Source organism: Neomonachus schauinslandi, chromosome 9, assembly GCF_002201575.2.
Source record: "Neomonachus schauinslandi chromosome 9, ASM220157v2, whole genome shotgun sequence".
In the NCBI taxonomy this organism is placed as follows: Eukaryota; Metazoa; Chordata; class Mammalia; order Carnivora; family Phocidae; genus Neomonachus; species Neomonachus schauinslandi.
In genome coordinates this window covers 11,064,686-11,076,820 of record NC_058411.1, presented here as the reverse complement: position 1 = coordinate 11,076,820, position 12,135 = coordinate 11,064,686, and the positions used below count along the sequence as shown (strand labels likewise).

Genomic DNA, 12,135 nt, shown 5'->3' with positions numbered 1-12,135 from the left:
AGTATTAATATGGTATACAAATCAATTGACTTTTTATAACCTAAAACCAAACTTAACTTTCAGTTTGCTGATGTTCTGGTTAGGATTTTTGCATTTGTTTCATAAGCAAGATTGATCTGTAATATTGTTAGGTTTCGGTATTACAGTTATGTTAGCCTTATAAAATGATTTGCAAAGTGCTCCCTCCTTTTCTGTTGTCTTAATTATTTGATGTAAGATTATTTATTCCCTGATTGTTTGCTGGAACTCACTGGTAAAACCATCAGGGTCTGGGTTATTATTTTTTTTTTTTAAGATTTTATTTATTTATTTATTTGAGAGAGCGCGAGTGAGAGAGAGCACAAGCTGGCAGGGAGAGGCAGAGGGAGAGGGACAAGCAGAGTCCCCACTGAGAGGGAGCCCAACGTGGGGCTAGATTCCGGGACCCAGGGATAATGACCCAAGCTGAAGGCAGACAGCCACCCCGGGCCTTTGGGGTCTTCTTAATGGAAGATTTTAACTATTGATTGCATTGGCTTTCCACTTCCTCTCTTTTTGGTGAGTTACATTTTTTCCTAAGAATTTGTCTATTCTATGTACACTTTGGGGGATTATATTTATTTTACTTAATTTCAGGAAGTAATGAAAGTGTCACAGCTGAAACAAGCCCATTTGGACCTTAATCATTCATATTAACCCTGCAGAAACCAAAGCTTGATCACAGATACTACCAGAAAAATATCAATATCTGGCACTGTGCTAAATGTCTTTTTTTCAAATAGTGTTAATGAAGTATAACTGACATAATAAATTATACATACTTAAGTATACAATTTGGTAGGTTTCAACGTAGTATACATTTAAAAATTCATTGGCATAATGTTAATTATATGTCCCTCTGAATACCATTTTAATTCTCTCTAGCAAGTTTCTTTTCTATTTTGTTAATTTCTGGTCTTTATTGTTAATTTCCGCTTTGGGGTTTATTCTGCTGTTTTTTATAGCCTTTAAGGTGGATAGAAAACTCATTAATTTTCTTACTTTCATTTTTAATATAAATATTAAAGACTATAGATGTCCTTCTAAATACTACTTTATTGGATATATACTTTATTTCTTCTGAAAAATTTTTGTTTTGGAAATTTCAAACATATCAAAGTAGATTTTGATGACTCCCTCCAATATTACCTGTCTGGCTGTATTAATCAACACTTACGGCCATTCTTGTTTTATTTATACCTCCCATTTTCCATCCCTCCTTTACCTCTACCCTCCACAGAATTATTTTGCAGCAAATCACAGATCTCATATCATTTCTTCTAGAAATATTTCATTTTATTACCCTAAAAAAATGCAAGCTTTATTTTTTTTTAAAGATTTTATTTATTTGAGAGAGAGACAGGGAGAGTACAAGCAGGGGGAGGGGCAGAGGGAGAGGGACTGGCAGACTCCCCCGCTAAGCTGAGAGCCCAAGCTTGATCCCAGGACCCTGAGGTCATGACCTGACCCGAAGTCAGTTGCTTAACCACCTGAGCCACCCGGGTGCCCCAAAATGCAAGCTTTAGAAACACTCATACCATCATCACCCTAAAAATGTAATAATTCCTTAGTATCATCTAGTGCCTAGTCATTATTCAAATTTCCATTTCTCATAATTTTTTCTGTATGTTGAAATGCACAAACCTTAGCTATACAGATAAATGGCTATACCTGTGTAACCCACACTTTTATGATAACACTTCTTTCCCTCACGTCCCTTTCCAGTTAATCTTTCCATCCCATTTCCCCAATTACCACTGCTCTGATTTTTTTCACCTTAGTTTTTGTCCTAAAGTTTCATATAAATGGAATCATGTAGTATGTACACTCTCTTATCTGACTTCTTTTACTCACCATGTTAGTGAGATTCATCCATGTTATTGGGTATATCAATAGTTCTTTTTTATTTTGTAGTATTCTACTGGAGATACACCACAATTTATCCATTCTCTTTTATGGACAGTGGATTGTTTCCAGTTTTGGGTTATTGTGAATAAAGCTGCTATGAACATTTTTGTACTTGTCTATTTGTGGGGAAATGTTTTCGTTTCTCTTGGAAATGAAAACCTGGGAAGGGAATCACTAGGCAAAATGGTAGATGCATATTTAATTTCATAAGAGACTGCGGAAACCTTTTCCCACCGTGGTTATACCATTTTGTACTCCCACCAATAATCTATGAGAGTTCTGGTTGCTCCACGTCTTTGTCTGCATTTGGTGTTGTCCTTTTAATTTTAGCCATTCTAGCAGGTGTGTATTGGTTCTCATTGTGGTTTTAATTTGCGTTTCCTTGATCACTGAAGATGTTGAGAACCTTTTCATAAGATTATTGATCATTTGTTTATCTTCCTTTGTGAAGTGTCAACTCTTTTGCCCATACAGTTACTTAGTGCATTTTATCATTTAGATACAGTTCACTTTTTAGCACATACCTAATTTTTTTTAGAGTAAGTAAAAAATGCATTTGGGCGGACACCTGGGTGGCTCAGTTGGTGAAGCGTCTGCCTTCAGCTCAGGTCATGATCCTGGGATCAAGCCCCACGTTGGGCTCTCTGCTCAGCGGAGCCTGCTTCTTCCTTTCCCTCTGCCTGCCGCTCCACCCTGCTTGTGCTCTCTCTCTCTCTGCCAAATAAATAAATAAAATCTTCTAAAAAATGCATTTGGATCACATTTAGTCCAAAAACAAGATGAATCTGAATTTATGAGTCTCTCTCTCTTTGTATAAGGCATTTTAGATTCCAGTTTGGTATGTAACAAATGGCTCTGACCTATTATTACTCTTTTGCCTTGAAACCCACAGCTGTTCTTTTGTGCCTTTCTAGTATTTTCACTGTTGAGACTTTCATCTTTTTTTAAGAAAATGCTTTGGAGACAAAGGGGGACTGAAACCCTTTTTACCTAATCCCAACTGCTTAGATTATCTCTTGATTTTCTTCTTTCCAGAACTGTATTCTTGTGTCTATCCTTTATCACCATCCATTCAGTATATCCAAATTTTGAGATCCTTAGAGATCTATAGCCTCCCATGTAGGAGAATGAAATTTCATCAGAAGGAAATCTCTTGAGAATTTAAGTTTACTTTTTTATGATATTTTAGCTATAGCAGTCAACTTGAGCCAAAAGGCATTCTACCAAAGTAAGCAACTAATGTGTATGTAGTGAGTGTTCCAGTGTAACAAAAATGTTTTCCTTTTTTTATAGTAACGTCTAATAATTCAGATTCTGGCCATGAAGTTCAAGAGGATTCTTCAAAGGAAAATGTATCATCAAGTGCTGCCTGTGCTGACCACAACCCAACACCTACTCACGATGGCAAATCCCATGAACTGTCTAATCTTCGATTGGAGAATCAACTGTTGAGGAATGAAGTTCAGTCTTTAAATCAAGAAATGGCCTCATTACTTCAAAGATCCAAGGAAACTCAAGAAGGTAGAGTCTTATTTAAGTTGTGGAGGATTAGGAATTTAACATTTCAAAAATAAACTGAAAACTTGAGGACATCGGAACTTAACAAAACACAAGACTTACAAAATCGTGTTTTCATAGAAATACAGGGCCCAGATTTAGAAATAGAACCAGTCATCCTCCTACCAGTCTGAAACAGAACATTGCCTTTGTTTGGTCATTCCCTAGGAGTCATGAAATTTAAGAACTTAGTAATTTAAGAAATTTAAGAACCTTAGTAATCATCTGGTTCATTTGCTCTCTTCTGAACCTTCAGGGGGAACTGTTCATGAACCAAAGGTGGGATTAAACAAAGGAGTGGATACCAGTAGACAAGGTCACAGTATTGTACTGCTCCAGGAGATGTGAAGTGACCATGGAATTCAGTTTGAATAATACACTCTCGAAATATGCAGTGAAGTGTCCCTAGAGTAGAAAACTCTTAGATTCCTCAGAAATGGGTAATTTAAAAGTAAATAATCTCATAAATGAGGTGATGGGGGAATATGTTAGTCTTAATGTAAGTGTGGGCTGAGGGAAAACAAAAGGGAGAAGAGAAGTCTCTGCCTTGGTTCCTGGCAGTGATTAGAAAGGAGGGCGGGGACAGTGGGAAAAGTTTTGCCAAGATATGGATGGAGGACCAGAAGAGTGAAAGAGGAAGAAAGTTTAGGGCTTGTTGGACTGACTTCAGAAAAAGCTTTGCTTTACCAGACTAATAAAGACCTAGAAATAGAGCTTTTCCTGAGACCCTGTAGAGTTTGCTTCAATTTAAAAAAAAAAAAAATTTTTTTTTTTTGGCCTGCAAACTGCTGTTATAGATATGTGAGTGTGTGGAAATCTGCACTGCTCTTTCTGCACCAATGTCCTAGGTTTAAAAAATAAAATCTTTTTGCTACAGTAATCAAGAGAAACAGATTCTTTCCTGTGTTTATCTATAGGTTTTGATTTTGTTTGTTTTGGTCTTATACCAGGGTGTACACCATCTACCCTTGATTTGTATTTGCATTCTTCCTGTCTCTAGCAGAGCTCAACAAATCCACTGACTTCTCTAGTGTTCTGAACTCTGCTGTATACTGGGGTGGGCTCCCAAATGCTTTATGATAGGTCTCAAAATTTTTTTTTTGTAGGGAGCAGCTAGCATCGTGCCCTTTCCAACCTATTAACTGTGATGTAGATGTGAATGTTGGGCTTGAGATATGGGTATCCCATTTGAAGCAAATGATTTGAAGATATTTGTAAGCTCTTAATTTTGGCAGAAATTACTACGGGGATACAGAGGGGAGTCTCTGTGTGCTCTGAGAAAAGTGTGTCTGCTTGAAGAGAGAAATCTCTTTTTTTTTTTTTTTTAAGAATTAACCAAAGCAAGAGCAAGAGTTGAAAAGTGGAATGTCGACCATTCAAAGAGTGATCGAATAACCCGAGAGCTGCGAGCCCAAGTAGATGACCTGACTGCAGCGGTGGATGCCAAGGACTCACAGCTGGCTGTGCTGAAAGTGAGGCTGCAGGAGGCCGACCAGCTCCTGACCACACGCACCGAAGCCCTGGAAGCCTTGCAGACTGAGAAATCACGGTAGCTCATCCTAGTGATCATGAGAAAGGGAACTAGAAAGATTCTTTCCCATGCAAGTAATGATAAATACTGTGGTGGTGTATACTACCTTATGAAAACTTAGCTTTTGAAATTTAGAGGGGGCAAATTTATCTTTCGGTACTGTTGTAAATGTGTGCGATTAAAAGTTGATTTATTATTTGAACCTTGAGATGCATTGTTAGCAAATTCTGAATTTAAAAATATTTGACGAATATAGTGTCCTTAATTTTTTGACATATAATGATGTGTGTGCTTATATTTGGATGCCTAAAAATATAGGTTACATTCCATTAAAAGGCAAAAAGATTTCTTTAAGGATATTTTAGTCAAACCATCTTTTTTTTTTTTTTTTATTTTAGAGAGAGAGGGGTGGGGGAAGGGGCAGAGGGAGAGAGAGAATCTCAAGCAGACTCTGTGCTGAACGTGGAGCCCAACAGGGGGCTTGATATCAGGACCCCGAGATCACGACCTGAGCCGAAACCAGGAGTCAGATGCCTAACCGACCGCACCACCTAGGCACCCCAGTCAAATCAGCTATTTTGTGCTGTCAAGCCGATGCTTTAAAAATTATTCCACCTTGTACACTGTGGAAATAAGTCTTTTCAAGTGATGTCTTTTCTTTTAGAATAATGCAGGATCACAGCGAAGGTAGCAGCCTGCAGAACCAAGCTCTGCAAACTCTTCAGGAGAGACTGCATGAAGCGGACACCGCCCGGAAGAAAGAGCAGGAGAGCTGTAAACAAATGCAGGTTAGAAAGGAAGAATGCCTTTATGCTGTTTGATAACATTTGCTCTTTAAGAAAATTCTGCAGTGCATTTCAGAAAAATCTGTTTCTGTCACAGAAACCAAGTATTTGAAAATTTAGCTTGATTCTTGCTGAATTTACTTAATCTTATGTATTGGGATACAATTAAAATAAATGTCAACATCCTCTATGATCAACAAGGCATTGACCAGAAATGTGGGGGCTTTTCTTCTGAGATGGTATTTGAAGGGACGATGCACAGGTTGGACAATGGTCCTAGAGAGGAGGGGTGTTATACTTATAAAAGGAGAGCAGCCCCTCAGCACCCCTTAAAAAAAGGAATACAATTAAAATAGAATATTCAGTAGAGATAGATATTTCTTTATTTAATTTTGTTTTTCAACCAACATTACCATTATTTGATGAAAAACTGATTTGGGTCCTTTTTCTTAAAATTAGATGGTGCTGAGAAACTTTCGAATAAAACACTGCCAAATGAGGGAAAAAATTGATGTGGGGCATCTTGTTTATTTTTTTATTTAAGCTTTTTCTGATTCTAGTTCAATCTGATTGATTTATTTCCAGAGGAAATTGTACATAAAATGTAGAGTTTTACACTTAAATGAATTTTTTTGCATCTAGTTCAGTGATTCTCAGCCCTGTCTATACATTAGAATCACTTGTGTAGCTTTTAATACTTTCTGATGCCAGGTCTCTACTCCCAGGGAGTCGGATCCCATGGTGTGAGGTAGGGCATAAGCAGTGGTGTTTGAGTTTTATAAGATTTACATGTATCTATTAGCCAGTGAGGTTGAAAACCACTGGTTCAGACTATCTTTTCAACAGGTGAAAATAGTTGAGCCCTGAAAGTAACTATCAGTTAATGTGGACTTTTTGAAAATCTTATGAATGTATTTTATTTAACACAGTATATCCAAAGTACTGTCATTTTGGGGCACCTGAGTGGCTCAGTCACTTAAGCATCTGACTCGATCTCAGCTTACATCTTGATCTTAGGGTTATGAGTTCAAGCCCCGCATTGGGCTCCTAAAAACAACAAAATCAAAGTACTATCATTTCAACATATAGTTAATAATAAAAATCATTGGGCGCCTGGGTGGCTCAGTTGGTTAAGCGACTGCCTTCAGCTCAGGTCATGATCCCAGGGTCCTGGGATTGAGTCCCGCATCGGGCTCCCTGCTCTGCGGGGAGCCTGCTTCTCCCTCTCCCACTCCCCCTGCTTGTGTTCCCTCTCTCACTGTGTCTCTCTCTGTCAAATAAATAAATAAAATCTTAAAAAAATAAAAATAAAAAAATAAAAAAATAAAAATCATTAATGAGATATTTTACATTCTTTTTTGCAAACTGATACTTTAAAATATATTTTATACTTAATTCAGTCATAAATTTGCTTATGTAATACTTGATGTATATTTAGATTTCATAAAATTTAGAGGTAAAAAAATAATTCACATGCCCAGTTGTTCTAAACTACTCAGAAGTTTTCTACTGACAGTTCCTCAAAAAGTTAGGTGTAGAGTTACCATATGGCCTAGCAGCTCTGTCCTAGGTGTATACCCAAGGGAATTGAAAATATTTGTCCACACAGAAAATTGTACACAAATGTTCATAGCAGCATTATTCACAATAGCCCCAAACTGGAACTAATACAAATATCCATCAGTTGCTGAATGGATAAACAAAGTGTGGTATATGCCTACAAGGAGATAGCATTCAGCCATAAAAAGGAATGAAGTACTGATCGTGCTACAACATGGATGAACCTGTAAGACATTATGCTAAGTGAAAGAAGGCAGACACTAAAGGCCACATATTATATGATGTCACTTCCATGAAATGTCCAGAATAGTTAGATCTATAGAGAAAGTAGATTAATCATTGCCAGGGGCTAGGAGGAAGGGAGAAGTGGGTAGAGGATCTCCCTTTGGGGTGAAAATGTACCTGATATTAGGTAGTGGTAATGGTTGTACAGCTAACTCTGTGAATACACTGAAAACCCCTGAATTGTACACTGTAAAAGGGTGAATTCTATAGTATGTTAATTATATCCCAATGAATCTATTAATTGAATTAAGTGGGTTTTTTTTTGAAAGATTTTATTTATTTATTTGACAGAGAGAGACACAGCGAGAGAGGGAACACAAGCAGGGGAAGTGGGAGAGGGAGAAGCAGGCTTCCCACTGAGCAGGGAGCCCAATGTGGGGCTCGATCCCAGGACCCTGGGATCATGACCTGAACCGAAGGCAGACGCTTAACGACTGAGCCACCCAGGCACCCCTGAATTAAGTATTTTTATGTTTAATTAAAGCTAATTAACAGAAAAATTAGCTAAAGTTAGTAAACAGAAAAACTCAATTCTAGTTGCATTAGGCACATTTCACATGCTTGGTAGACATTAGCATAGTCCTCTTGCTCTTTTTATTCAAAGCAGGAGTTAATATTGGGTCAAAGGTTTGTGGCTTTAGTTATTGGTGTGTGAACTTTTGCTTTCGGACTTTTGCCTCACCTTCTGAGTGTTCTGGTGATGGGAACTTTTGAGAATAAAGGCAAAATATAAATAATTCTCAGAACTAGTTAGGCTAGTAAGTGATAGGCATGTGTTTTTCTAGAGTGTGCTTTGGAAGTTTCTTTTTTTTTTTTTTAAAGATTTTATTTATTTATTTTGAGAGAGAGAGAATGAGAGAGAACACATGAGAGGGGATAGGGTCAGAGGGCAAAGCAGACTCCCTGCTGAGCAGGGAGCCCGATGCGGGACTCGATCCAGGGACTCCAGGATCATGACCTGAGCCGAAGGCAGTCACTTAACCAACTGAGCCACCCAGGCGCCCGGAAGTTTCTTAAGCTAAAAAATTATATTGAATAGTTCATTAGAAAATTTGAAATAAAGGGAAAATGTTAGTCATGCTATTAAAAAAGATGTAGCTGTTTACTTATCTCTGTGGTTTGCCTTTTTTTTTTTTTAAGATTTATTTTATTTATTTGAGAGAGACTTAAGCAGACTCCGTGCTGAGCACAGAGCCTGACATGCGGCTTGAGCTCCTGACCCTGAGATTGTGACCTGAGCTGAAACCGAGAGTCAGACACTTAACCGACTGAGCCACCCAGGTGCCCCTTTATTTGTTTTCTGATAGACTTTCTGTTTTATTCATTAATCAGCTAGTATCAGGCTGGCCAGATTCACCTTGGAAATTTCTTAAACAGATTTCCATTTCCAAGCATAGTCTTGGAAATTCCAATTCAGTAAGCCTGGGGACAGCTTTGGGTGGCTGTATTTGTTTAAAACTCCTTAATTGGGGCACCTGGGTGGCTCAGTCAGTTAAGCGTCTGCCTTCGGCTCAGGTCATGATCTCAGGGTCCTCGGACTGAGCCCTGCATCAGGCTCTCTGCTCAGCAAGGAGTCTGCTGCTCCCTCTCACTCTCCCTCTGTGCTTTCTTCCTCTCAAAATAAATAAAATCCTTAAAAAAAAATAAAAAACTCTTAATTGATTCTGATGCATTGCCATATTTGGGAGCCAACAACCTTAGATTCCCTATTCTTCAGTTCCTAACAAATGAAGTGTTTGGTTTGTTTTGTTTTTGTTTTTAACCTCCCTGTTATGTTGTTGGGCTGAGCTAAAAAAAAAAAACAATCCCATAAGACATCTGATTGGATGGTTGTAAAATATATTTCAGAGGAAATGATGTAAAGATGATATAAAAATTTGTCACAGAGTGAGTTTGCTGCACGCCTTAATAAAATGGAAGAGGAACGTCAGAATTTGGCAGAAGCAGTCACTCTGGCGGAAAGAAAATATGCGGAGGAGAAGAAGAGAGTTGATGAGCTACAGCAGCAAGTTAAAGTGTACAAGTCCAACTTGGAGTCCTCTAAGCAGGAATTAATTGACTACAAGCAAAAAGCTACTAGAATACTCCAAGTAAGCATGAAATGTCTTTTGGATGTTAAGATTTGCCAGGTGGGAGACACTTTTCGACTCCATATAGATCTGAGAGAGGATTTGTTCGTGTTTGGCTGGGTTGGCTCGCTTCAGGTGCCTTCCTGCACTTAGAGGTATTACAAAAGTCCGAAATGTCCCTTGTTCCTACCGTTTTTCTTTCTTTTTATTTAAAATTCATTCTGCCACAGCCTAGCTCAGGTCTTCAGCTGTCACCTTAAGCACGGCACTGTCGACGTTTGTCGTTAAGCAGCCACTTTATTCTTCCTGGCTGGTCCCCCATTGAGTTTTTCAGAACAGCTGGTCTCGGCCTCAGCCAGCTTCCCCCATGTCATCTCATGTAGTCTTGGGCTTCTCTGTCCTTTGCCTCCTGAGGGAAAGGTATCCTTTCATCTTTCCCTAGGAGGGTTCCTCTTCGCCGTATATAAGCTCTTCCTCCTGAGTCTGAGTCTGTCCTCTCTCTGTTTCTTCCACTCTGCCTCCTTTTTCTGGCTCAGCCTACTCAAGAGCATATGGTTGCTGGGTGGAAGATCAAAAACTAGATCTTGGAACTCCTGCTTAGGGAAAAAACAATCCTTTGTCTTTTTTGACCACTTGGATCCATTTTCCTGTTCTTTCTTTCAATATCAGACTTAATAGAATTCTTGTAAATATGCCATCTTTATTTTAGCGCTGTTAACTCTAACTCCTTCGTATCATTTCTGTCCCTGATACATTTCTGAAATTGTCTTCCCAGACATCTTTAATGACCTGAATATGTATTTTCTTCCTTTTCTTAATATCCATCCACTTTGATGTGGATAGAGCATCAGACACCATTAGCCCTTCTACCTTCTTAAACTCCTGCCTCCGGTGCTACTTGAGCTGCCCTCTCTCTCCGTCTTCTTTCACTGCTCCAGAGTCTCTGGAGACGAAGAGTTCTCTCAAATTCAGTCCCAAGACCTCTCTCACTCCTTACCTGGCATTATCCTATACTCACTCTGCTTCTGTCTGTCACCTCGAAGTGACTCCAGCGTGTCTCCCAGCCTAACTTCCTGACCCCGGTTTCTGAGTGCCTGCCAGGCTTCTCTGTGTGGGATTCCCCATCGCTCACACCAGCTTCTCCTTCATTCTCTAATTTTGGTAAATATTATACCTCCTTCCCAGGCAGTAGAGCTTGAACCACGATGACGTTTTGACTCCACCTTTTTCCTTTATCTCCTGCCTCCCGTTGCGTGTGAGCACTATTTTGATTCTACTTTCATGAGACAGCATACCCATCTCCTCCAAACTGTTCTGATTACTTTTGCTGTGTCACTCTAATTTATTATTGAGCACCTAACTATTCTAATGAGGCATTATGATAGATGCTGGGGGGGTGTTTTCTTTCTGAAAAGAGCGTTCAGTTGGCAGAAAGACACTGAGGTAATCGACGTGATGAAGTTATTGATGCAGTAAGCCCTTAAAATCTGCCAGGGAATGTCAGGAATGACTGGAGATGCTGTATAAAGAGGAACTTGAAGGATGAGTAGGAGGGCTTGTGGTAGGGAAGAGATTTCAGATAGAACAGCTGTGCCAGAGCAAAGGGGGTCTGCGGGAGCACAGCATCTTTAGTGGATGGCAGCTGGTTCCCTGCCGCTGGAGCGTGAAGGGTTAGGGACTAAAAGCGGGGAGAGAAAACTCAATGACAGGCAGAAGCCAGACCATGGAGGGCCTCGCATCCTGTGCAGAGGAGTTTTGATTTTTATCTCCTAGGTAGTGGTAGGGGTGAGAGGTGAGAGACTGAGCAGCGTGAGGACTTGCGGTGAAGAGGAGAGTTGGCACTGGGTCAGGCCCTTAGGCGGTGCTCAGTAAATTGCTGCGGACGTTGATGGGTGAGGATAGGATGGTGAGAGGGTAAAGAGGAGAGTATCGGAATTAATGGTGTGAAGTAATGAGGACCTGGTCTAATTTGTGGCAGTGAGGGTGACAGATGGGACAGCTAAGAGACATGTAGGAGGTGGGATGTGTGACACTTGGGGTTTCAACTGGAGGAAGGGGAACTGCAGGCAGACCTTAGGAGGACTCCGGTTTTCTGGGTTCAGATGTGAGCGATACGCCCTGGGTAGTGCAGCAGAGACACAGGAAAGACATCCGGCTAGCACTGATGGACACTAGGACAAGTGACAAAGAGTTTGCAGAATTTGACTGCACCGAGTGACACCAAGGTGAAAGTTTTAGGAAGGCAATCAGAAGTAGAGGCCTGAAGCTCAGCCCATGGGTCTGGGCATTAGCCATGTGGGAGCAGAGAGAGAGAATTATGTGTGTTACAGAAAATATGAAACATGCAGAGAAGTTTAACGAAGTCACCCATAATCCTACCACGTGAGAAGAAAAACTATTTTTGATGGAGGAGAGTGCCTCT

At 39.8% G+C, this 12,135-nt stretch overlaps 1 protein-coding gene across 2 annotated transcripts in view; it reads left to right on the top strand.

The window, feature by feature from the left end:
- The window catches only part of GOLGA5 (golgin A5), a 41,756-nt gene that overhangs the window by 7,535 nt on the left and 22,086 nt on the right, over positions 1–12,135 (top strand). For both annotated transcript variants that reach the window (XM_021679649.2, XM_021679648.2), the window contains exons 3-6: positions 3,220–3,447; positions 4,813–5,032; positions 5,679–5,802; positions 9,531–9,734. In XM_021679649.2, coding sequence (XP_021535324.1) covers positions 3,220–3,447; positions 4,813–5,032; positions 5,679–5,802; positions 9,531–9,734 — 776 coding nt within the window. The remainder of the gene's footprint in view (positions 1–3,219; positions 3,448–4,812; positions 5,033–5,678; positions 5,803–9,530; positions 9,735–12,135) is intronic.